The sequence below is a fragment of the Musca autumnalis genome, unplaced genomic scaffold (genome assembly GCF_047663935.1).
Source record: "Musca autumnalis isolate F117 unplaced genomic scaffold, ASM4766393v1 scaffold_5, whole genome shotgun sequence".
Classification (NCBI taxonomy): Eukaryota; Metazoa; Arthropoda; class Insecta; order Diptera; family Muscidae; genus Musca; species Musca autumnalis.
In genome coordinates, this window is record NW_027412088.1 from 83,358,091 (window position 1) to 83,384,433 (window position 26,343).

At 38.6% G+C, this 26,343-nt stretch overlaps 1 protein-coding gene across 15 annotated transcripts in view; it reads left to right on the forward strand.

The window, feature by feature from the left end:
* Nucleotides 1-25,087, forward strand: part of zip (myosin heavy chain 10) — a 155,612-nt gene extending 130,525 nt beyond the window's left edge. For 3 of the 15 annotated variants that reach the window (XM_073957055.1, XM_073957056.1, XM_073957054.1), the window contains exons 6-14: nucleotides 2,493-2,516; nucleotides 13,452-13,544; nucleotides 13,864-16,603; nucleotides 16,673-16,977; nucleotides 17,427-17,957; nucleotides 18,025-19,320; nucleotides 19,385-19,548; nucleotides 19,644-19,717; nucleotides 20,238-20,329. In XM_073957055.1, coding sequence (XP_073813156.1) covers nucleotides 2,493-2,516; nucleotides 13,452-13,544; nucleotides 13,864-16,603; nucleotides 16,673-16,977; nucleotides 17,427-17,957; nucleotides 18,025-19,320; nucleotides 19,385-19,548; nucleotides 19,644-19,717; nucleotides 20,238-20,305 — 5,295 coding nt within the window. In that variant the 3' untranslated portion in view covers nucleotides 20,306-20,329. Of the gene's footprint in view, nucleotides 1-2,492; nucleotides 2,517-13,451; nucleotides 13,545-13,863; nucleotides 16,604-16,672; nucleotides 16,978-17,426; nucleotides 17,958-18,024; nucleotides 19,321-19,384; nucleotides 19,549-19,643; nucleotides 19,913-20,237; nucleotides 20,330-24,401 lie in introns of those variants that run through there. The other 12 variants (XM_073957058.1, XM_073957059.1, XM_073957057.1 and 9 more) reach the window with 6 other exon arrangements.
* Nucleotides 25,088-26,343: the final 1,256 nt, after the last annotated feature.

Here is a 26,343-nt window from a genome sequence, read left to right on the forward strand (position 1 = left end):
GGTTCAGGTGTGTTAACTTTCTTAAGTGAGAGTTTTATGGACTCAAGTTCTACGTTGTTAAAGGCTCCTTCTATGTTCAGAAAGGCAGCCAAGGTAAAGTTTGAGTTTTCCATATTCCTCTCAGGAGACTTGTCTAACTTGTAGCGAGGACAAAATGTCATGCAAAGAAAGAATATTATCGAAGTAATATAATTTTTAAAAAATAATATCTATAATAACTAGTTTTGTGGAAAAAATAGTGGTTACAACAACCATATTATGTTTTATGTCATAATAACATGTTTGCAGCAATCAAAAATAGTTCAATATAGTAACCATAACTACTATTTTTTGGGTTCATTGAATCATATTAAAAAATAAAACAAACGGGGTGAGCTAAAAAAAAAAAAAAAAAAAACAATATATATAGTAGTTATATGGAAATATATACATATGCTTGCTGCAAACATATTATAGTTTCAGATACCACAATACCATTTTGTCATGTTAATACCATTCAGGTACTTATTCAACGTTTGCCATGAAAAGTCGAAAATTGGAGTTAAATCTTGTTTATAAAGAAAAACGAAAAGTTGATCGATTTTCGATTGTTCTGAATTTTGCGTTCGATTACGTATCCCGAGTATCAATCATTCGCATTATTGCTCAGATAATCCTTCAAATAATTATTCCAAAATATTTTCGAATGTTTAATGAACATTTATTCATAAGCAATTGCCTTTTTGACAACAATTTATATGTTTTTACATGCAATTGTTTATGATGCAAAATGAAGAAAAAAATAATCAATGCATATTTTTTTCAATTTGACAAAATGACTCCTTTATTCATTTTTTTCTGGGGACCAATGAGACAATTCAAATAAATCACCACAAAAATGTGGTGTACGTGCAATGGTTAATAAATGTACGAAAATAAACATTACAAAATTGAAAGGTAAACAAAAATTTCAATCAGCGCCTCTTCCATCATCAAATTTTTTATCAGTGGAATGGAAAATGATTCATAGGTCCATTAACACTATTTTTATTATTAATTTTTTTTGTTAAACGGCGGCGATACATAAATAATCAAGTCGTCGCGATGGTTGTTGAGGTAAAGAGAGTCAATTAATTAGTTATTATATGTGTCATGAACGAACGGTGAAATCGATAAGACGACAACTTGATAAATTTCTTTAAACAAAAAACGCCTATGAAACTTGTCAGTAAATGTTTGCAAAGAAAAATTAACTAATCTTATCAAAATACAAATACAAAATACATAAATATTTTTATTTGGTTAATTTCATTAGAATAATGCATTAAATGTTGCTGTTTTAAGAGATTTTCTTTGTTGTTCAAAACGAAAAACAACAAGCACCAGCTATAATTTGTATATTGTATATATATATAATCTCTACACCAATATTTTATTATTAAGTACATAATTTTTTAAATACTGAACATTATTTGTTTATTATGAATAAAAGGCCATTCAGAGAAAAAGAATATGGTCACATGAACAACATCAACAAACTGGACTAGGGAATATGATCAAAACAAGCATACATATTGTGCTGCAACAATACATTATTTTACAATATCTACTATGCCCCCAAAAATATGTTTCTTGAGACCATATATTTTTTTTCTCTGCTTCTTTTTCTACTGTCCTTTAGAAAAAGAAAATTTAAAAATTTCCATAATTTATTGTAAATTAAACGTGGTTGTTTTTTTTTATAATATTGGTGTAGGATTTACATTGTATTTGTATATTTATTATATTTTTATTTACACAATTTTTGTAAATTTCTAAACAAATGTTCAATATTTTTGTAAATTTAAAATCAAAAATATTTATTATGGATTTTCAAAAATATATCTTTTCACCATATGGAAAACCCAAAATTAATATTTAAATTTTTTTATTATTTTATTTTCATGTAAACTTCTGCAAAAATACCAAAATCAATTCCGCAACACACAAATTATAACACATCCTCTCCTCCCATTTTTGGTTTATATTTCTATGGTTGTTGAATTTTGGTTGTTGCTGTGCGTGCTATGCCAAAAAAAAAAAAACGAATCCCTTCTCACACCCGCACCCAAAATATTTATATATTTTTATTTAATAATAATTGTAAATATACGTTTTGTACATTGATCCTGCTGTTGATGCTGCTGCTGTTGCTCCTGATGATGTTGGGAATACACCTTTTATATATATATGATCCAATGCATTTTTTCCACAACTTTTTCTTTGGCACAACGATCAACCTTCCTTTCATTTTTTATGGAACAACCATCATACCCTCTTTTTATACCCCACACCAACAACAAAATTGTTTTGTGTTATTTTTTGTTTGTGGGATGCCTTATTTCTCAACCATGATCACCAAACCACCACCACCTACCACCATCACCAACCAACACCACCTATTGAAACAATTCTTCAAACAAAACAAAAATCTTCAACTATTTTAAATTCCATCAAAAATTAAATCACCAAAGGGACCACATCCGGCTTTAATTATTGTAAGTATTTCCCCTGGTTATTTTTATTTATTTTTTTAATTTAATTTTCAATTTTGTTTTATTTTATTTATGGTTGTTATGGATTTTTCTTTTTATTGGTTATAAGTTTTGTAAATGTTCTGTGTTTTTTTAAGTAAAGTGATTCAATTGCAGGTTTCCTTTCATATTCAATGGGTTTTTGGTTTCGGAAATTGTAGTTTGAAAGAACGATCGTTTTTCTAACTAGTTGGCAATATATTTTGTTGCTGGGTATAGCACAACAATATTCCTGGCTGGTGCGCATGATAACACTCCAACGGATCAACCAATTTGTTCCAAAATTCATAATATTTTGTCCAAACTTAGCTTAAGTTCGAAGATGGGTCTTGTCGATCCACTCCTTCGTGTTCCCCCCCCCCCCCCCCCTAAAAATTCAACATTTTACGCTAAAATTGGGCGCACGATAACTCTCGTAATGAGTTACCGAATTGATCATACACACAGAAAAATAATTATAGCAAACCAATAATATGTTTGCGTGCGAACAAATAATATATTTGGATCCAAACTTATTATATGTTTGCAACAGTCACTAACATAACATATGTTTGGATCCAAACATATTATTTGTTTGCACCCAGACATATTATTTGTTTGCTGCATATTGTTTTCTCAGTGTAACTTTGCATATGGTAGTATTAGATATCAGGCATAGATCACGTTCGAATGTGGACTAAATCGGTATACTCCTTCGTGTACCTCCCACAAAAAAGTACAGTATTACAATTCGCCTCGGATGGTTTTGAAATTTGTTGCAACAATTTATTCTTCTTACTAAGATAATGGCCCAAAAGCTCCAAAAAAGTCTTGCGCCACCAACTACACTGCCTAGTACGTAAGATAACCCTCGAAGGGAGAAACCGATTTGGTACAAACTTTGGACATAGTTTTATTTCATACATACTCCGATTATGTTCGAATTTTGACTACATCGGACCACTATTTCGGGTAACTCCCACACAAAGTTTGGAAAGAGTTTGGGATAGTTCTAACATTTTTGGCAATTTTTTTTCTGGGGCAAGTCCATACTTCCTGAGAAATTGGCCCAAAAACTAAAAAACCCAAAATTATTGTGTTTACATCTTTTCTTTAAGTCCGAGAATGAGAATATATCTCTGTCGGCACAGCTGACTGATATCTTCTTACTTGTTCCAGCCTCCTCGAATCGTATCAATCGCAGATAATTGCCGTGAAAGCCTAAAAGTTATTTTAGAATACATCGCAATCTGAGGGAGATAACGAGCACATTGACAATTCCGGGTTTAGAAAGGAAAACAAAGACGTCCCCACAATGATTAATGTTGACAGCTGTATTTCGCCAGATATGACCTCAACACTAAGAGAATATATATTGGAAGATCAATCATATTATAAGAACACAATAGGATATTTTAAAAATCTGAAAATCTATATTGTTGCTTCAACCATATATTTTGTGCCAGGCAACATAATGATATAAAATATATTGTTGAATCAACAATATATATTATCAGATTTAAAATACTCTATTTTGTTCTTAGAATGTGTATGCTCCTACAATATCTCTTCTCTGAGTGATCGCGTCCCAGTTGTTGTTTTAACAGCATATGGTAATTTCTTTTTTCTGCTAAGCCGGATCTTGGCCTATCTCCAAGTCTAGGAATGCTACTGGAGTTAGCTGAGTAGGTTTGGCAAGGCAGTTAAAATATTCCAGGGTGTCTTGCAGTCCTGTACTGCATGGTGGGCCGATGTTTTGCTCGGTATCAACAGGCCTTGCCCTATAGGAATTAAGAAGGTTACACCATCCTGAACGTAGTTGAGCCAAAACTACTCTGGTTTGTCGTGGCTACTGACGTTCTTCAGCTGCGATATATGGAAAATTTACTCCGAAGACCGCGTCTGGATCTGTGTCAATGAAATTCAAACCTGCTTGATAGGCTTTGTGATCTAGGGGTTCTCTCATCCTCTCTCTAGATCAATAAGATCCTTTCTGACATGCCTGGTTGCAGGGGCCTATCCCCACCATATGGTGATTAGGATGACTCTCACGGTAACACCTGAGTAAGTACCGCAATGAGAGCATATCGTTATGTTGCCGTACAGGAAGAATGTTTGTCTCCTCATGCAGATGATCTACTGATGACATGAGGAGGCGGTCTGTTGCAGTCCCCTAAGCGGCATTTTTAAAGGTTTGAATATTGTTCCATCGCTTTGCACTCGTGTTAGCGGACCACACTGGCGTCGCATAGCTTACCACATCTCAGCACGTCACATATAACTGTGTTATTCGCGGACGACGTGAACGTGCTGTCTAATGTTAACCCTAGAATCTTGGAGTATTTAGTAGAGTTGTGTAGTTCCGGAACGAACTAGTTCCAAGGAACTATTCCGGACAAGGAACTATTGGAACTATATCCAACTCTTGCGTTTATATAGTTCCTTTAGCCTGCGCCTACGTCGATCTTTCGTTGTTGCTGTTTGTTCGCTGCAATTTATTTATTTCTATGTCAATTCATCCACCAAGCAATGAAAACATTTCGGTCTCGGAACTATTCGGAACGAAAAAAAAAACGAAAAGAGAAAGATTCGTTAAACCATTTCGGTCTCGGAACTATTTGGAATGAAAAGAACGATGAAAGAGAAAGATTTGTTGAACTATATCGATCTCGGAACTATTTGGAACTATGGAACTACTTTAAGGAACTAGTTCCTTTTGGGAAAGGAACTAGAAAGATCGATCCGCTCCGGGAATTGCCCTTTCAACGACCAGGACATTCAACTCTTTGCTCATCTCCGCACTTCATGTGGTGAACAGAGTGGCCATAGACTTAGTGGCGGATATTTATCGCGAAGGAAAAAGGCAGTAAGATTGATAGGTGTTCAGCCTATCACAAATGATATTTGGCGGAGATGCCCGATGCCAAGATTGTCCGCATACGTAACGATCTCAATGTAGTCTGAGGGGATTTAAATACTGGAAAAGTAGAGGTTAAACAGTTCCGGAGATATCAGCCACCATACGCAACACCATGTTTCGCTTTACGAGACTTCTACTTCTTGTTCCTGAGTTCAACGTACGACTGACGTTCACACAGGTAATTGATTATCGAACTTTTCAAACTTGTCCGGAGGGTAATCTCTTCGATGTCCTCGAACAGCAAGGAGTGCTTGACAGTATCAAGGAGTGCTTGACATGATCGCAAGATCATGCATTGAAAATTGTGCTGGATCCTCCTCGGCAGGAAGAGATCAAATGCGACGTAGAACTCTTCTCCTCGCCCAGTCACTCCCGGCTTGCTGGACAAACTCTCGATTGAAATAACTTGCGCACTTCTGCCGACCAGTCAGCGAAACGTCGCAAAGGTGATTGAACAGAACGTTGAGCTTTCAATCTTCTCAGCCAACTCAGGGGGTATAGAATTGGCTGAGTCTGGTCATTGCCATGTACTGAATGTCACAACTAATAATGAGCATTAAAGTCCCCCAAGGCCAGTCGGTTATGACCTTCCAAAAGCAGGTGTATCTCCCTAAATAAACTGTGTCTGATTCTCTGACCTATTTTTGCCCGCTAAGGGGTAGTTTACACTATATGTAAATGTCACATGACATGAAATTTTCCATCATTATATAGTCGCCAATATGTGCAATATTGGGGATTTTCCTTACGCCATTTACTTTGTGCGTCCACACCAGCAAAAATGTAGTAAAATTACGTCTCCACATTGCCTGCGTGGGTAGATATGGAATGTTTTTATTTCGTGTCATATGACATTTACATATAGTGTAAACTACCCCTAAGCCATTCCCTCCAAGTTGGTCCTCTCTTGCATGTATTCATTCCGTTGAAGTTTCTGGTCCAGCATAACTTACAGACACTTAACAATGTTAGAAATACATTTTGTATTGTCCAGAAAGGGTCTATAGAGGCACCCTTCCTTTCAGAAAGGGCCTATAGAGGCACACTTTCTTTCAGAAATGGTCTATAGAGGCACCCTTTCTTTCAAAAAGGGACTATTGGCACACTTTCTTTCAAAAAGAAGTCTATAGAGCTATCCTTTCTTTCAGAAAGGGTCTATAGAGTCACCCTTTCTTTCAAAAAGAAGCCTATAGAGTCACACTTTCTTTCAAAAAGAATTCAATAGAGGCACCCTTTCTTTCAGAAAGGTTCTATAGAAGCAAACTTTCTTTCGGAAAGGGAGTAAAGAAGCATCGTGTCTTTCGGAAAGGGTATGAAAAAGCACGCTGTCTTTCGGTAAGTGTGTAAAGAAGCACCCTGTCTTTCGAAAAGGGTGTAAAGAAGCACCGTGTCTTTCGGAAGGGGAATAAAAAAGCACCCTGCCTTTCGGAAAGGGTGTAAAAAAGCAACCTGTCTTTCGGAAAGGATGTAAGGAAGCACCCTGTCTTTCGGAAAGGGCGTAAAGAAACGCCCTGTCTTCGGAAAGGGTGTAAAGAAGCACCCTGTCTTTCGGAAAGAGTGTAAAGAAGAACCCTTTCTTTCGAAAAGCGTGAAAGGAAGCACCCTGTCTTTCATAATGGGGTCTATAGAGGCGCCCTCTCTTGCAGAAAGGGTCTATAGAAGCACCCCATATTTCAGAAAGGATCTATAGAAGCATCCTTCCTTGTAAAAATATATGTTTCAAAGTTTCCTCTTAGCTTATTTTTATGCAATATTTGGGCGTTTCTCCCTTACTATATAAAAAAATTGGATTCCGTCCCCTTAGAACTATTATAACATCATCTGCATAACAGATTGGTTGGAATCCTCCATTGATAAAGATCATCCATATACTCCTTATGTCAGTAACCCATAACAGGGACGATAAGATGCTTCCTGTGGCATTTCTTGACCAACATTGACCCTTGTAGTTAACTTTTCCTATTTCTAATCCGTAACATGTGGCACGCACAATCTGAAACGCATAAGTTATTGAAATCACCTTTAACATCAGTGCATACATTTTTGAAGATAACGAAACAAGAATAGAATAAAAATAAAAAAAAAAAACTTATTTTCGCTTTCCTCAAAAATTGTAATTTTCGACCAAAACTATTTTCTCTGAAAATCCCAGAGTTATCGAAATATATAGCAGTATTCTCACATAAAGGAGTTTTATTTTGAGATCAATAAAAAACATTTGACATTAGATAAAAATTTGAGTTTTTTTAATATCGAAACCAGTGACATTCTGTTCTCAAATGGACATCGTTCCCCAAAATATTCCAACAAGAATTTCAAACCTACACCAACCTTGCAATTGAATCACTTGTGACCTTGGGTTTTGTTTTCTTTTTCTGAATGTTTTAATTGCTTTATGTTTATTGTGTGTGTTTTGTTTATTTATTTTTTTAATACATATAATTTTTTATATTTTTTTAATTATTAATTTTTATTTTTGTATATAAACAAATATCTATATATTGTTTTAATTACCATGGTTTGTTATTGAGTGTTTTTCTTAAGTTTTTATTTTTCTTCGTACCGAGCAAAGCCCATTTTACCACCACCCCAACCCTTAAAATAATTGTGAAGCAAAAAAAAAAGTCTAACACGGTTTATGTATCTTTCTCTCTCTTTCTCATACCCCTACACCTATCGCTATTGAATATCATCCAAATAAATTTGTTTAAAATAAATGCTATTTAAAACGAAAATCGATCTATTGGTGTGCGTGTATATTGTTTGTATGTACAAAATATTGATGTCATTAATTCTTTTCAAACAACACCAACCAACAACGTCATATATCCATCCATACATCCATCCATCATCATCATCATCACAACTATGATTTGAATTGATCTTGTATTCATATCACATCACATGTACGAACTTCTGCTCCTCCTCATTATTGTCAACAACATTTATGGGCAATATTGTCGTCTTTACGTCAAAATCATCTACAATATCGCACGATCGTCAACCCTATTTCTTATTGCTGCTATATTGTGTAACAACAATTCGCTTAAAATCCATATTTTCTGGGTTACTCATCATCACAATCAACCATTTGCCACAATCTATCCATCGCACCAACCATCCATCTATCGCACCAACCAATCAACCGCCATCGTCCACATATAACCACCGTTTAATAACTTTGGTATCTAAACAACAACAACAATAACAACTCATCCGTACATCATCACATCTAACCTACAATTTCTATTGTTGTATTACTTGGCCAAATAAACGTAACAATAATTTTGTAATCGCGCAAAAACCTCCACCGTCGCCACTATTCAACCTCTTAATGTATCCATGCCGTCGGCGGCTCTGGTTATTCAAACAAACGCCTTTAATAAAATGTGTGTTCTTTGGCTTTAACGATCAATTGATCGATCGATTCGAACTGAACCATACCACCCTCCCCGGTCATAATGCCATGCTGATGCCACATTTCTGTGTCATATCGACCGCATTTGATTTTTTTGGTTCTTCGCTGCTTGCCCGGTTTTAACATTTGTTTTATTTTGATTCCAAATCATCAAAACATTGGAAATAAAACCAACCAAAAACCAAATCTAGAGTAGTAGTACTGCAGGAACACTTGCGGTAAAGTATTGTATTTTTTAGTTCCATTATTGAGCTCATTATTGCAACTGTCCTCCAGCCACCCTCCCCCCAAAAACCAATCTATCATTCATCAAGCTTATTTTCTTACTTCAGTTTTGCAGTTTTTTTAGCTTCTTCTTTTTTGGTTTCTTCTCAATTTTGTTATTTGTCATTTTTTGTGTTTGCCATAGATTTGCTTATTTGCTTCTATTTTTGGGCTGAGATTGATGATACTGCTTCAATGGTTTCTTTTTGTGCTGTGACAAGCTTGGCTTCATTTTGTAGTTTGTCGTAGCTTTTTGTACAATTGTTGTTACACACACTTATATTTAGATATAAATTTTATTACATTTTCAATTCCAATTTCTCCAAATGATTTCCATTACACATCACGGTGCTCTTGAAACAATTTTAAATGGAAGGTGCTCACACCTCGGAAATTTTTGCGGATTCTGAAACTACAATGTTTATAGATGAGAACATTCAAAAAACAAAAAAATCGCCGGAGCGCTTTTTAAATAAATCGCGATTTAAGTTGACATTTTAGGGGTTGTTTAGGTTTTCGCGATTTTGCTTAGAAACCACATTTCCTATCAAAATGCGACTAAAACAAATGTTGTAGATATGAAAATTCTCTAAAATATTGACCTTTATAAAATTCTCGTTGGTTTTACCGTTTTTTAGATATAGAAGTTCAAATTGGACTATATTTTTCCAAACCCTCCGAATCTTTACTTCTTGTTTGAAGTCTCATTTGGTACTAAACTGTGTTCGTATAGATTCTTTCCCACCGTGTGTATGTTTTGATGCCACCTAACAAACCGTCAGAGTCTTGGTGTGGCTAGGAATACATTAATACGGCGGTGCAAATCCCCTCAGTGCAATGTAGGTGACATTTCGTGAGTATTTCAGCCATGAAAAAATTCTCTACAAGTGGTGCCGTAAGACACGCCGTTCGGTATCGGCGATAAAAAGTAGGCCCTAAGCATTAAACCATTGGAAGTTATTCTGAACGTAAATTCTCCATGAGTTTTCTCACTCTCTTCTTTAAGTTGAAAGACAAAACTCACGGGGAATTTTCGTTCGAAATAACCCCATATATGAATCGGTGTGCACTCAATGATATAAAAGCAGTCTCCCTTGTCCCTTCAGGGATGCTGTGGGAACATATGTATGTACGCATTTAAAATTGTATGACTCTCGATGGCAGTCGTATAGTCGGCAGAGATGCTTAGTATCAATCTGCTTCTCTTGGGTCTTCTCCAGAATTTGCCACAAGGCAAAGTTCTGTGGAAAGGGGTATTTTGCCAGGTTTAACTCTGTGGATTGATATGACCCAATAATTTCATTGTCCATAATTTTTAGTTGTTTACGCAGCATCGGTGCTGTATTGAATTCATTTTGGATGGGCAATAGGTATTCAATATCGCCTTCCGCCTTCATCTGTATGTATTGCCGTCTTCGTCAGAATTTGCCGCAAGACGAAGTTCTTATCAAATGGGGGCTTTGTAAGGTAGAGCTTTCCAATTATTTCATTGATCATAGGCTTCAGTTAGGCATATAGTATCGGAACCTGCGGCCTTATTATTCTTCAGCCGGCTTATTGTTGTCTTAACCTCATTCTGGGTGGTCAATACCTCTTCGGAATCGATTGTGTATCGTCGCCACCGCTACTAATGTCTACTAGCAGCTTGAACTTTAGACTTGCTTAACATCCCGCCGATAAATAGCTGTACTCCAGGTTATAGGCTCAACTTTAGCCCGCATTTGGTGGAAGGTCATAACCGTCTGTCTGGTCTTGGGAGATATTAATGCTCATCATGATTTGTGGCATTCGGTCCTTGGCAAATGCCAGAGGCTTGTAGTTCTGGTTAAACAGATTGAGAGCCCTACCTTTTTAACGGTCAATGAGGACGCCCGCCCTTAACAGAATTAGCAAAGAGTGTCACAGCTCGCCAGATATAACCATCGTGTCACCTGGTCTGACAAATGACGTCGCCCGGCAACCTGTCGTTTTCTGGGTCGGACCTTGTCCCCATAACTGTCTCCATCAGTAGACCGTCCGATTTCATCACCTTTGAACGCCGCACTTTCATCAATCATGGGAAAGCTAAGTGGCTTAGTTTCATAGAGTTCACTAGTTCACCGCTTCAGAAATTTGCCCAACTTTTCTGATGTTCGGGTGGCAGAAAGAAGGTTACGCAGCATCATAACTACTGCAGCCGCTCGACATATATGTACCTGCTGGTCGAATAATCGAAGTGTTGCAAAATTTCCCAGCAGAGGCGACGGGATTACCAAATGAGAGTGATGAGCTTTGTCGTGCCAATCCCAATTACCACAGAGTCAGGCAACTGATACTGTAAGCGGAACAAGTGGTTAACTCATCTGAGGAGTTCTAACATGGGAGCCAGAATAAGTGAATTGTGGGCAACGGTAAAGTCACTCTCGAACCCTAGAAATAAGGAATATAGGATCTCAGTCATGTTTGGCGACGTTCCGCTGACTGATCGAGTATCCCAGTAGTGACAGGGGAAGAGATGAGTACTGCATCGCATTAGATCTCTTCCTGTCGAGGAGGAACCACCACAATTTACAATGGATAATGTTGCGAAAATGGGCAGGGTTGATCCGCTACAGAAGCCAGGCCAGAAAGGAGCCAGCAAAGGTGAATCGTACAGACTGATATCGCTTTTGTCGCCCGTAACAAAGACTCTAGTGGCTTTACTCCTGACCGGCTCTAACATGACAAAGCCCAGGATTTATCTTGGTCCCTCTTTCATCTCAAGTGGACACTGACCTCCCCGTGGTGTCACCTGGGGAATTGCCTTTAACACCCATTGAAGGTAGTGAGCTAACATGTGCCGCGCGTTCACCCGTAATAACGTTAAAAACTTGGGTTTGGGAGTCGGGTTAGTAACCCTCCCCTAGAAAAAACAGCCTACTATGAAAAAAACGAAAAAGCGTCAGAAATAGCTATCAACAATTTCAGAAGGTTTCACGAAAGGCACTTAAACTGAACTTGACCAAAATTTGTTGGCCTTTTCTCCCCCACATACTCCAAGAAGTGGACAAAATCGACTACTCCCTTCTTGTTAACCCGTCGGTCTGACAGACGCACTGATGGGCATGGATAAATCAACTCCACTTTGTCTGAAACTGATTTCGTCTTACTATATGTGGCATATTAAACCATTATTTCAATGAAGATCATTTCTGATCGTGACAAAGTGTATATAAATATTCTCTGTTGTCATAAGGCCGAAGGTAAAAAATAGCCTCAAATAGCTCCTAAGGTCCAAAAACTTTTCAAAATCGGCACCACTTTGTGGATGTAGTTGTAATTTAAACATAGGTGTGACCATCTTAGAGCAAAAGTTGCTATGCCTCCTTGCAGGCAGAATAAGGTCTTGGTTAAAAATCCCGCAAAACGAAATTACATTCTTCAGCAGTGTTAAAATTCCTCCGGGAAATTGTGGCTTGCATTTTTTTTAAGTAATTGAGTCGTGTAAAGTTCATTAGAAAAATCTTTGTGGATTCAAGTTATCAAAAACGCATGGATGTTGATGTCGAAATATATCCCCTCTATCTCTCTCTTCTTCTTCTGCTTTCCTATTAACACCAATTTTAGAGCAAAAAAAAACTCTAGAAACTTGATATGCATCTTAAAATACTTATATTCACTGATTTCAGAATTTACAAGTTAATGTTAAGAAAAATGTTAAAATTCAATGCAATGTCCATGGTAGTGGCAGTGGCGGTAACATTAATAATGGTGGTGTTGTTGGTATTATAAGTCCAAATGAACATCACGAATGCTTAACAAATAATTGTCAAGAAATAGAAAATGCAAAATTAACAGAAAATGCTTCCGGCCGTTATATTTATTACAAGGTATATCAACAAAATAAATTTTCGCAACAATACTAACCTTGAACTGATTTTCAAATTAAAAAAAAAAAAGAAAAAACTCGTACTTCTCTTCCTCCTCACTTCTTTGACTTATTCAATGTGATTTTGTTGTGTAAATAAATTTCTAACTGTAAATATGTACATACAACTTAGATAATAATTATCTGTATAATATTATAAATATTTAGTAGATTTGCATGTCTAGTTGTAGAATGTAATGTATTTTTAATAGTTGTTGTTATAGTCCTGAATTTGCTTACATTTTTTCCTATGTATGTAGCTCTCTGCCTTTTTTCTTATGCTAGGATCCCTGCTGTTTGTAGTTATTGTCTCTCTTTCTCTGCTTCTTTGATATATTTTGAGAATGTCGTACTTTATTTTGTCATTTTATTATCCTTATTCTAATCTCTCTTTTTCGATATTTTCATAATTTTTTCCAAATACTCTTATAGGGCGAGTTGGAGCAACAACTTCTACAAGCCAATCCAATTCTAGAAGCCTTTGGTAATGCCAAGACAGTGAAAAACGATAACTCATCACGTTTTGTAAGTATTTATATATAAACATACTGTAGTTGTGGGATCGGTGCCGGACATAACTCCAAAAACTCGGACACCAACCCAACAAAGGTCGAAGAATACTTCATACACGTAGCCTGCGTTTTTACTTGAAAATGCCAGGGTGAAGTTCATGAACCCCTTCTTAAATGCAGAAAAATGCCGTTATGTCTCACAGGGAGTTATGTTACGGAGGTTAAAAACCCCATAATCTGTATTCTCCACTTTTACATTACTATTGCAATCAACTAATCATTCTTTTCTCTCTTTCTCCCTTTCTCTCTTTCCCCAAAATTACTTTCTTTAGGGTAAATTTATACGCATCAATTTCGATGCGTCTGGTTATATATCGGGTGCCAATATTGAAACATATTTACTTGAAAAATCTCGTGCCATTCGTCAAGCCAAAGACGAGCGAACATTCCATATTTTCTATCAATTACTTGCCGGTGCATCGCCCGAACAACGTGAAAAATTCATCTTAGATGACATTAAAACATATCCATTCCTCTCCAATGGCAGTTTGCCAGTGCCGGGTGTTGATGACTTCGCCGAATATCAAGCGACTGTTAAGTCAATGAATATCATGGGCATGACCGCCGAAGATTTCAATTCAATTTTCCGTATTGTTAGTGCGGTGCTATTGTTTGGCTGCATGAAATTCCGTCAGGAACGTAATAATGATCAAGCCACGCTACCCGATAATACAGTGGCCCAAAAAATTGCCCATCTGCTGGGTTTAAGTGTCACCGATATGACACGGGCATTCTTAACGCCACGCATTAAAGTCGGTCGTGATTTTGTCACCAAGGCCCAGACAAAGGAACAAGTTGAATTTGCTGTCGAAGCGATATCGAAGGCATGCTATGAACGCATGTTCAAGTGGTTGGTGAATCGCATCAATCGTTCCTTGGATCGTACCAAACGTCAGGGTGCCTCATTTATTGGCATTCTCGATATGGCCGGTTTCGAAATCTTCGAGTTGAACTCGTTCGAACAGTTGTGCATCAATTACACCAATGAAAAGCTGCAACAGCTCTTCAATCACACCATGTTCATACTCGAACAGGAGGAATATCAGCGTGAAGGTATTGAATGGAAATTCATTGATTTCGGTTTGGATCTACAGCCTACCATCGATTTGATTGATAAGCCCGGCGGTATTATGGCTCTCTTGGATGAAGAATGCTGGTTCCCCAAGGCGACAGATAAGACCTTCGTTGAGAAATTAGTGTCAGCACATTCAATGCATCCGAAATTCATGAAGACTGATTTCCGTGGTGTGGCCGACTTTGCCATTGTCCATTATGCGGGCAAGGTTGACTACTCCGCTGCCAAATGGTTAATGAAGAATATGGATCCCTTGAATGAGAACATTGTCTCGCTGTTGCAGAACTCGCAAGATCCGTTTGTGGTCAACATCTGGAAGGATGCGGAAATTGTGGGCATGGCCCATCAGGCCCTTACCGATACGCAATTTGGTGCCCGTACCCGCAAGGGTATGTTCCGTACCGTATCACATTTGTACAAAGAACAGCTGGCCAAGCTGATGGACACATTGCGTAACACCAATCCGAACTTTGTGCGTTGCATCATCCCCAATCACGAGAAGCGTGCCGGCAAAATTGATGCTCCTCTGGTCTTAGATCAATTGCGTTGCAATGGTGTGCTCGAAGGTATTCGTATTTGTCGCCAGGGCTTCCCCAATCGTATTCCATTCCAAGAGTTCCGTCAACGCTACGAATTGCTCACACCCAATGTCATTCCCAAGGGTTTCATGGACGGCAAGAAGGCGTGCGAGAAAATGATCCAGGCTCTGGAACTCGACTCGAATCTCTACCGTGTCGGTCAGTCGAAGATCTTCTTCCGCGCTGGTGTTTTGGCTCATCTCGAGGAAGAGCGTGACTACAAGATCACGGATCTGATTGTTAACTTCCAGGCATTCTGCCGTGGTTTCTTGGCCCGGCGCAACTATCAGAAACGTTTGCAACAGCTGAATGCCATACGCATTATCCAGCGTAATTGTGCAGCCTATTTGAAGTTGCGCAACTGGCAATGGTGGCGCCTGTACACCAAGGTGAAACCATTGCTGGAGGTCACCAAACAGGAGGAGAAGCTGGTGCAAAAGGAAGATGAGCTCAAGCAGGTGCGTGAAAAATTGGAAACTCTCGCCAAGAGTACCCAAGAATATGAGCGCAAATACCAACAAGCGTTGGAGGAGAAGACCTCATTGGCCGAACAGTTGCAAGCCGAAATCGAACTTTGCGCTGAAGCGGAGGAGTCGCGTTCCAGGCTGATGGCTCGCAAACAGGAACTCGAAGATATGATGCAGGAACTTGAAACACGTATCGAAGAAGAAGAGGAACGTGTTTTGGCCTTGGGTGTAGAAAAGAAGAAGCTTGAACTCAACATACAAGATCTCGAGGAACAATTGGAAGAAGAGGAAGCGGCCCGACAAAAACTTCAATTGGAAAAGGTGCAACTCGATGGCAAAATTAAGAAGTACGAAGAAGAATTGGCCCTTACCGAAGATCAAAATCAGAAATTACTCAAGGAAAAGAAAATACTGGAAGAGCGGGCCAACGATTTGTCGCAAACCTTGGCCGAGGAGGAAGAGAAGGCCAAGCATTTGGCCAAATTGAAGATAAAACATGAGGCCACCATCGCCGAATTGGAGGAACGTATGCACAAAGATCAACAGCAAAGGCAAGAAACTGATCGTTCGAAACGTAAAATTGAAACGGAAATGGCCGATCTCAAGGAACAGCTAAACGAGCGAAGAATCCAGGTGGAAGAATTGCAAGTCCAGTTGGGTAAACGCGAAGAGGAACTGACGCAAACACTAATGCGCATCGATGAAGAATCAGCAGCCAAGGCAGCAGCTCAAAAGGCTCAACGGGAAATTGAATCACAATTGGCTGAGTTGCAAGAAGATTTGGAAGCTGAAAAGGCTGCTCGAGCCAAGGCCGAAAAGATACGTCGTGATTTGGGTGAGGAATTGGAGGCTTTGAAAAATGAGTTGTTGGATTCTTTGGACACCACAGCGGGTAAGCTGACAAGCTAGATGGTATCGGTAATATTTATTTTTAATTTCCCTTTGCGCTTTTCCTTTGCAGCTCAACAAGAATTACGTTCCAAGCGTGAACAAGAATTGGCCTCCCTCAAGAAATCCCTGGAAGAAGAGACCGTCAATCATGAAGCCTCCGTTGCGGAAATGAGGCATAAACATGTGCAAGAATTGAACGGCATCAATGAACAATTGGAGAATCTACGCAAAGCTAAAGCGGTGCTGGAAAAAGCCAAATCAACTTTGGAAGCTGAAAATGCAGATTTGGCAACAGAATTGCGTAGTGTAAACAGCTCCCGTCAAGAAAACGATCGTCGTCGTAAACAAGCTGAATCTCAGATAGCTGAATTGCAGGTAAGTAGTGGCAGGAGGAATTTGAATGACTTTTTTTGGCAAAGAACATGACAGAGATTGACATCAAATACCCTACGGATTTGAATCTTCAAATCTTTGTTGATATTAAAACTTAAAAACCACAAAATCTCCTTCAATCTCCGACTGACTGTCCGTTGTCGATTTGATAGAATCACTTGTATGTGACCATGTAGTTGTCAAGCATTTAAAAGGGGTTTTGTGGTTTTTAGTTTTCCACAACAACGACAAATGTAGCAGCCGCAGCCATTCATTCTTGATTCCCGCAACAAATGGCTTGGCATCTTGAATGGTGGCTTGGTTGGTATTGTTGTTATCGTTACGTTCCTCCGTTCAGCAATATAATGTGGTGTGGTGGTGAAGCTTTGTCAAACATTTGTATTGAAATTGAAATCGAAATTGAAATTGAAGATCATCGTTTATTTTTCCAGGTGAAATTGGCCGAAGTGGAACGTGCTCGTTCGGAATTGCAAGAGAAATGCTCAAAACTGCAACAGGAATCCGAGTACATAACAAATCAATTGGAAGAGGCCGAAATGAAAGCATCTGCCGCTGTTAAATCTGCCGGTAACATGGAATCGCAACTTGCCGAAACACAACAATTGCTCGAAGAAGAAACCCGCCAGAAACTTTCACTGTCGTCGAAATTACGCCAGCTAGAATCCGAAAAGGAAGCGCTGCAGGAACAGCTCGAAGAAGATGAAGAAACGAAAAAGAACTATGAACGCAAGCTGGCCGAATTATCGGTGACCATGCAAGAGATTAAAAAGAAGGCCGAAGAAGATGCCGATGCTGTCAAGGAATTGGAGGAGGGCAAGAAACGCCTCAACAAGAGCATTGAAGATTTGGAACGACAGGTCAAGGAGTTGACAGCTCAAAATGATAGATTGGATAAGAGCAAAAAGAAAATCCAATCAGAGTTGGAGGATGCCACCATTGAATTGGAAGCACAACGCACAAAGGTAAGTGTTAAACATCCGCCTCCATTATCCATTAACCTTACATCGATTTCTTTCCATTATGTTATAGGTGCTCGAGTTGGAAAAGAAACAGAAGAACTTTGATAAAATCCTAGCCGAAGAGAAAGCCATTTCCGAGCAATATGCTCAAGAACGTGATACTGCCGAACGTGAAGCTCGCGAAAAAGAAACCAAGGTCCTTTCCCTGAGCCGTGAATTGGATGAGGCCTATGATAAAATCGACGATATGGAAAATAAACGTAAAGCCCTGCAAAACGAACTGGACGATTTGGTAAATACCCAAGGTACAGCCGATAAAAATGTCCATGAATTGGAAAAAGCAAAACGTGCCTTGGAATCCCAGCTGGCCGAATTGAAAGCACAAAATGAGGAACTTGAAGATGACCTGCAATTGACCGAAGATGCCAAACTTCGTCTCGAGGTGAATATGCAGGCATTGCGCTCTCAATTTGAAAGGGACCTACAAGCCAAGGAGGAACAGGCCGAAGAGAAACGACGCGGTCTAGTGAAACAATTACGCGATCTTGAGGCCGAATTGGATGAAGAACGTAAACAGCGTACCGCAGCTGTGGCAGCCAAAAAGAAATTAGAAGGCGATCTCAAGGAATTGGAAACCACCATGGAAATGCACAACAAAGTGAAAGAGGATGCCCTTAAACATGCCAAGAAATTGCAAGTACAGGTCAAGGATGCCTTACGTGAGGCTGAAGAAGCCAAAGCAGCCAAGGAAGAATTGCAGGCGGCCAGTAAGGAAGCAGAACGTAAGGTCAAGGCACTAGAGGCTGAGGTAATGCAGCTCACAGAAGATTTGGCCAGTTCCGAGAGGGCACGTCGTGCTGCTGAAACAGAACGCGATGAATTGGCCGAAGAAATGGCCGCCAATGCCAGCAAAGGAACTCTAATGATTGATGAGAAACGTCGTTTAGAAGCCCGCATTGCCGCCCTCGAAGAAGAACTTGAGGAAGAACAGTCCAATTCCGAAGTATTATTAGATCGAAGCCGTAAAGCTCAACTCTTAAACGAACAGTTGTCGACCGAATTGGCCACCGAGAAGTCCAATTCACAAAAGAACGAAAATGCCCGAGCCTTGTTGGAACGTCAAAACAAGGAACTGAAAGCCAAGCTGGCCGAAATTGAAACAGCTCAAAGAACAAAAATTAAAGCCACCATCGCCACACTGGAAGCCAAAATTGCCAACCTCGAAGAACAGCTCGATAATGAGGGTAAAGAGAGATTGCTACAGCAAAAGGCCAACCGCAAAATGGAGAAGAAGATTAAGGAATTGGGTCTAAATATTGAAGATGAAAGAAGACATGCCGATCAATACAAAGAGCAAATAGATAAAGTAAGTAAACGATAGAAAAGGGAAAACTATAAAGTTTTTAACATTATTGTTTTCCTCTCCACAGCTTAACAGTCGCATGAAATTATTGAAACGTAATTTGGATGAAACAGAAGAGGAACTGCAAAAGGAGAAGACACAAAAACGTAAATACCAACGTGAATGTGAGGATATGATTGAAAGTCAAGAAGCCATGAATCGTGAAATTAATTCACTGAAAACCAAATTAAGGTAAGTTTGCGATATTGTCTTCAGTATTTTTTGTTAAAGTAGAAAAATGAGAACTCATCTTTTTTATTTGAAAATTTAAATAATTTCTATCATAGATCTATACAAGTGGCTGAGACTGAAAAGGCCAAAGCCTACTCACCCAAAAAGGATCCTACTCTTATTATGAATTGTGAGGGTATACAATAGAATAGAATCAGAAAATTATAAACTTGTTTCTGTCAACCAAAAATCTTCCTTTTTGTGAAGTTTTCGTAAACCCACCCCCAAAGTCTTTTTGTCTCCAAAAATTAAGTGACCCTCATACAATTGTTTTCCTTTATGTCTTATTTTCGTCTTCGACAATCATTATGTTGTGTTTTCTTGTGTAAGTTCAAATTTTTGTTTCTTGTTTTGCAAGAATTTTTCGATCCCTTCCCCCTTTTAGTTTTGTGGAATGTTACCCATACACAATTCCATATTGATGGAATGCTGCCCAACACTTTTTGCACGTTACACAAAATCCTTAAGGAATTGAGAAAGAATTTTTATATTTCATTTTCGTTTGAATTTCCCCCTTTTCCAAATCCAAAATGAAATTGTTTAAACCCTTGTTGCACGTTTTTTATTATGATATTGTTGATGATTAATTAATTTGTTGATTTGTTTAATTTGTAGCTTATTTAACTTAATTTATATATCTTTTTTATTAGCTTGTTATAATCATCAGAGTAAACAGGGTAGCCCTCCCATACCAAGGGAGATACAAATTTTATATTAAATAAACTTTCTATAATTCTAAAGGTTGGTGGCTATATTCTACGTGTCGTGATTGTCCGTCCATTTGATAGTGTTTTCAATTACACTTTGTTGTTTTTTATATGGCATTAAATTATTTTATCTTTATTTTGAGATAATCAATCATGTTTAAGTCAGCCCAAGTCTGTCATGATTGTCATTTCTTTTTCATGTTACTGGACCGCTTTATTGTTATTTTAATATATGATATAATTTTTTCTTAGACAAGTCCATACTTCCTGAGATAATACGTTAAATGTCAAAAGTTAATTTTCCAAATGAGAACCCACATTTGCTCCTAACTTGGCACATCGCAATATTTCTTTCAAATCCACATAAAATTCAAAATTGATCCATATCGGTTAACTCCTTGCGTAACCTTCCCTATGTAAAATTATTAGCTTAAATGCAGCTGTTTGAAGGTAGTTTTGAAATATATACAGAAGCAAGTCCTAGATTACAACGATATCATTTTTATCCCGGGCAAGCCCAAACACCTTGACATATGGAACAAAGGCTCTAAACACTATTACGGTGACTAACCACAATATGGCTTGTGCTGGAAGATATTACCCGTACATCAATACAATAAATGTAACCGGTTGCCATGAAAACACTTGTTTCACAATCTTCCGGACTGGGTTTTTTAACTTAGGCAAGTCAGGAAAGTTCTCCATTAAATAGATGAATGGCATTCACATCGCTACAGTCCTGCTTGAGTACTACCACCAAAACCATCTCTTATAAAGCATTGATGACAGTCTTCTCACACCCGGGATTCACAGCAAAGCTCTCCATGAACTTGAGCCACTAGATAAACAGACATATCAAATCGTAGAAAGATGGAGTGCGTATAGGCCACGCATTATACATTTTGTGGGCAAATGTCCTCTTCTGAATATTATATAGTGGGTTATTCTGAACGTGTGTTATTCCCCTTGCGTTTTCTCATTTTCTCCTTTAAGCTGAAAAGGCAGAAAGACAAAACTCACGGGTAGTTTCTATTCAGAATAACCCCCATAATGTTTCAGCAAACAGTTCTCGGAAGCTTATACAAATACATATATTTTTTTATTGCGACTGTGTGAACTGAACTTAGGTTTCGTTTGTCTTGGCCTACGAACCTGTTGATCCCGAGTGTCAGCCTTAAGGATCAGGTGGACGTGGAAAAATAAGTATAATATCGGGTATACTGCAGCCGCAGCATCGATGATGTCTCGAAAACATTGCTCAGCAACGCGAGGGGTGGGTGTGGTAGTCCCTAAATCGTGTGTTTTTTTTTTTTTTTTTTTTTTTTGTTATAATGAGCGAAAGTTAGGGTGGTAGTCTTGGATATAACTATAGGAAGACATGTAACGTTAATAGCAGCGCCTTTGCTCACAACTGGGACGCGATATGTGCTCATATCGCATCATATCGACTTCATCACTTCTGAACGCCGCGCTTTCATCAGTCATGGAAAAGCCTAGTTTCAAAGAGTTTACCAATCAACACTTCAGAGAGCTGCCAATCCCTTCTTATGTTGCAGAAAGGATATTCCATGACTTCATTACAGTTCCAGCCGCTGCTATATATACCTGCTGTACGAATAGCGGAATAGGTGGCTGGACGAGCAAATGAGTCTGATGAGCATCGTCGAGCCAACCCTAGTGATCCCAGAGTTAGGGAAATGACACTGGAAGAGGTCATATATTGATCGGTGAGCACAAGCGGAACAAATTGTTGATCATCTCAAGGGGTGCATCATAGGTCGCCGAATAGGTATATTGTGGGCAACGGTTAAGTCACTATCGAACCTTGGAAAGAAGGAAGATAGGACAGTCACGTTTTCCGAGCATCCCTGGAGTGACAGGGCGAAGAGAAGAGTACTACGTAGCATTAGATCTCTTCCTGCCAATGGATGATGTTGCAAATGCCATCAGGAACGCAAAATCATCCATAGCGTTAGGCCCTGGCGCTATCTCCATGGTAATACCGAAACAACTGGATGAGCAAGGAGTTGAGTATCTTCCTTAAGTTCTCAACCTGTCGCTAGCCACCCTCATCGTGCCCGCAGTCTGAAATATGGGCAGGGTGGTCCTGCTACTGAAGCAAGGATGCCAGCCAATCGCGCAGACCGATTTCGCTTTTGTCGCCCATAGCAAAGGCACTTAAGACTTTAATACCCATCATCAGAAATAGCTATCCAGTTATTAGCCACACATTAGCCGAGACCACAACCAGTAATGCGATTCTCTAACTCATTTTTTGAGTTACCGACAAAAATCGGTAACATTAAAACGCAAAATTATGAATGAAATGTTCAAATAAAAGTTGACAACACTGTTGCTATCGGTAGAACTTTGCGACTTCGCGTCCAGACGACATTAAGATCGTTACGTATGCGAATGATTGTACGATATTGTCGTCAGGTACCTTCCCTAGTGTCAATTGTGAAAGGCTCAACTCCATTCTTATCACGTTTTTCCACGCGAAAAATATGAAAACATTCGCCACTAAGTCTACGACCACTCTGTTTACCACATAGCCTGCGGAGATGAGCACAGAGTTAAATGTCATGATCGAAGGCAAACCAATTCCGACTACTAACTTCCCCAAGGTTCTTGTGGTAACATTCGGCAGTATTCGCGCATGCCACATCCATCTGCGTCAAAATGAGATGTAGGAACAACGTCTTCAAGTCCCTAGCAGGCAGCACTGGGAGTGCAGACAATGAAATCTTATTGACCACATATAACGCGATACTTCAGTCTGTGGTAAGGTGCGGTCCCATAAGTGTCAGAACGGGTGCCTCCTCATGTCGTCAATGGGCCATCTGCATGAGGAGTCGAAGATTCTTCCAGTATGCGATATAATGACATGTTCTCGTTGCATTTTTTGCTCGGGGTTTACCGTGAGAGTCATCCGTATCAGCGAATCCTGGATAAGACTCCCCCACCCGGTCAGGAGTGATCTTCATGATCTAGAGAGAGAGAGGTCCAACGATATAAGAAAGAACCCCAGCAAAGAACATTCCATCTGTTGCAGCTGTAGAACGTCGGCTGTCACGACAAGCCAGAGTAGTTTTGGCTCCACTACATTCGGTATGGTGCATCCGTCTTAATTTCTATAGGGCAAGGAAAGATGACATGGCATGCGGTAGAGGTCCGCACGACACATTGCACATTTTCAACTGCCCTGCCAAACCTACCCAATAGACCCCAGTAGCGTTGTGGTTACAACCAATCGAAGCAGCCACATTCCTAGACCTGGAGAAACATCCTGAGCCAATGTGTTCGTTATGTTCTTCAGATTGAGCTGTATTCTGTAGGCTCTGTGGCTCTAAAACTTGTTAAGCTTTAAAGGCAATTATCCGCAATGGACAATGCTGCCGCTAGTGGATGTACATAGTTGGATGACTCGGAATATGTCGTAACATGTGGTAGCTTCATGGACGTCTTCTATGTGCACTGCTGTTTCGACTGACAATCGTTTTATGTCCGTTGTTGTATATCTTGGATGTCCGAACAGTAGTACCTACCTTATACCGTGTGTATTTCTATTTCGTTTTTGTATATCTTACTACACGTGGGTGGCTTGTTTGGGAATGTAAAGAAGTTGTCTGGTTTCACGTGAGCGGCATGTCTGGAAAATGTAAGGATGTTGCTAAAATCACTACACTTTAGGGCTTAAAATTGTTATTAACGTCCTGCCGTAGGCACTGATGCATAGAAATCTTCTTACTTCCTTAGCCCAATATGATCAGTAAATTGCGTTTAAGCAGAAGTTGGAGACTATAAACTCATAGTGTTTATCATGACACTTATTTTTATCTATTTATCCTCCCTGGCAAGTACAGCGCAATCCGATTTGCTAAAGAACTTCGTCGATATTCCTGTATCTATAGCTTTTACATCCATTCTGAATTGGGTTTACGTCGATACGCACAGGAGACTAGTTTTCGCAGATTTTGAAAATCGACATTTATATTACAAAAAACTGCATGTATTTGAAATTGTTGTGTTTCGCTTTGCACATGTTTCGATAATGTTGATTTAATAAATTTCTAATTTCCTTTTTTTCTTAATCTCTTTTTTTAGGCGCACCGGCGGCATGGGTCTAAGTTCGAGTCGTCTTACCGGTACACCATCTTCCAAACGCGGTGGTGGTGGCGGCGGAGATGACAGTTCAGTACAGGATGAATCTTTAGATGGTGAAGATTCGGGCAATTAAATTTTAAAACAAAAGGAAACCAACAAAGCTAAACCTGGAAAAATATGATTATTATTTTTTTAAAGTTTAATAATTTCTGTTAATTTTTTTTATAAAATTTACTTATTTTTTATTGATATCCATCCTTTATACCCTCCTCCTGCTACCCCCGACACACAGTTAAGATAAAACACAATCCAATTAAAAAGTAAAACAAGAAAAACTTAAACTAATTTCTTTGTAAAAAACAGAAAATTATTTAAAAAAAAACAAAAACGATAACAAAAATAAGAAAGAAAATGTTAAACGAAGTAAGAAAATAAAACATTTGTTTTCTTTCTTACTACTATTACTGCTAGAATCCTTTCAAGCATCATATAATTCCCCCTTCCTTCCATCTACAAACCTCTTACCTATATATGTATTTACATTATAACATTTCTTGTTCCTTTGTTTGCTCTATGCCTTCCCCCTCCCCAAACTTCTTAGACTCATTCCCCTGCAAAAAAAAAACTTTTCACTTACCACACACATACACCTACTCCCGCATACACAACACAATCCAATCTAAAAACGAAGTAATAAGTAAAAAAGTACATCTAATTAAAATAATAATAATGATTAACTACTTAAAGTTATTAATTAATAATATATACATATATAAAAATTATAAAAATTTTTATAAAAAAAGAAGAAAAAATTTATATTAAAAAATCAAATAAAAAAGTATTGGAAAAAATGCATTTATATATAAACAAAATTAAGAAACAAAATGTTTTTTTTTGTTAATTTTATTTTTTGCGTTCGATCGTTGGTAAGACAATTTGACATCTGAAATCGGGCTGCACTCATTGTGAAAGAAATCTCTCTTTGTTTTCTTCAAAAGACCTAACACGAGTGAGTAAATACAAATTCTTAATGGTTTGGGAGCTATGAACCTGAGAAAATGATCCTTTTTAATATCAACAGCGAAGATGGTATGACTTTGTAAAAACGGTGTCTCGGCGTTTTCTCTTTTTTTGTTTGTCTTCTATGTAACGCCCTTCCCAATTCCTATTTCCTGCATGGCAGTAATATCGGCTTTGTAGTTTTCATGTACATCTCCGAATGCGTGAACTGCAACTTCCCTATAAAGATTTCGAACATTCCAGGAGCAAATTCGGGGGAACTTTAGAGGGATTTATTTTTATTTTCTTTGTTTTTTTTCATAGTATGTTAATGTTATGTTTTGATGGGGTGGGTGGGTTACTAGCCCAACCCAAGTTTTTAATGCGGTACATGTTAGCTCACTACCTTAAACGGGTGTTAAAGACAGCTCCCAAGGTTACACCACGGGGAGGTCAATGTCTACTTGAGATGAAATAGGGACCAAGACAAGTCCTGGGCTTTACGATGTTAAAGCCAGTCAGGCCCGTTGCTTGGTATCTTTCATCCCCTACTCTCTGATAATTTTTTTCAGACTTCATTCTCCTTCTGTATTTCTGTATATATTGAGTTTAATTCCTATTTTCAATTATTTTTATACCCTCAGCATTTATGCTAACGAGGGTATATACACTTTCATACGGGCAAAATGTGCCTCATCGAAATAATGGTTTTAGACCCCAAGTATGTTTGGACGAAATGTGTTTCAGACATTTTGGAGTCGATTGAGCAATGCCCGTCCGTCCGTCTGGCTGGCTGGAGCGCACGATAACTCTCGAACGGATAAACCGATTCGGTTCAAATTTTGGCTTTCGTAATATGTTACCCAAACTTAGTTTAAGTTCGAAGATGGACTGTCGGTCCACTCCTTCCGGTACCTCCCCCACAAACGTTCGAAAATGTTCG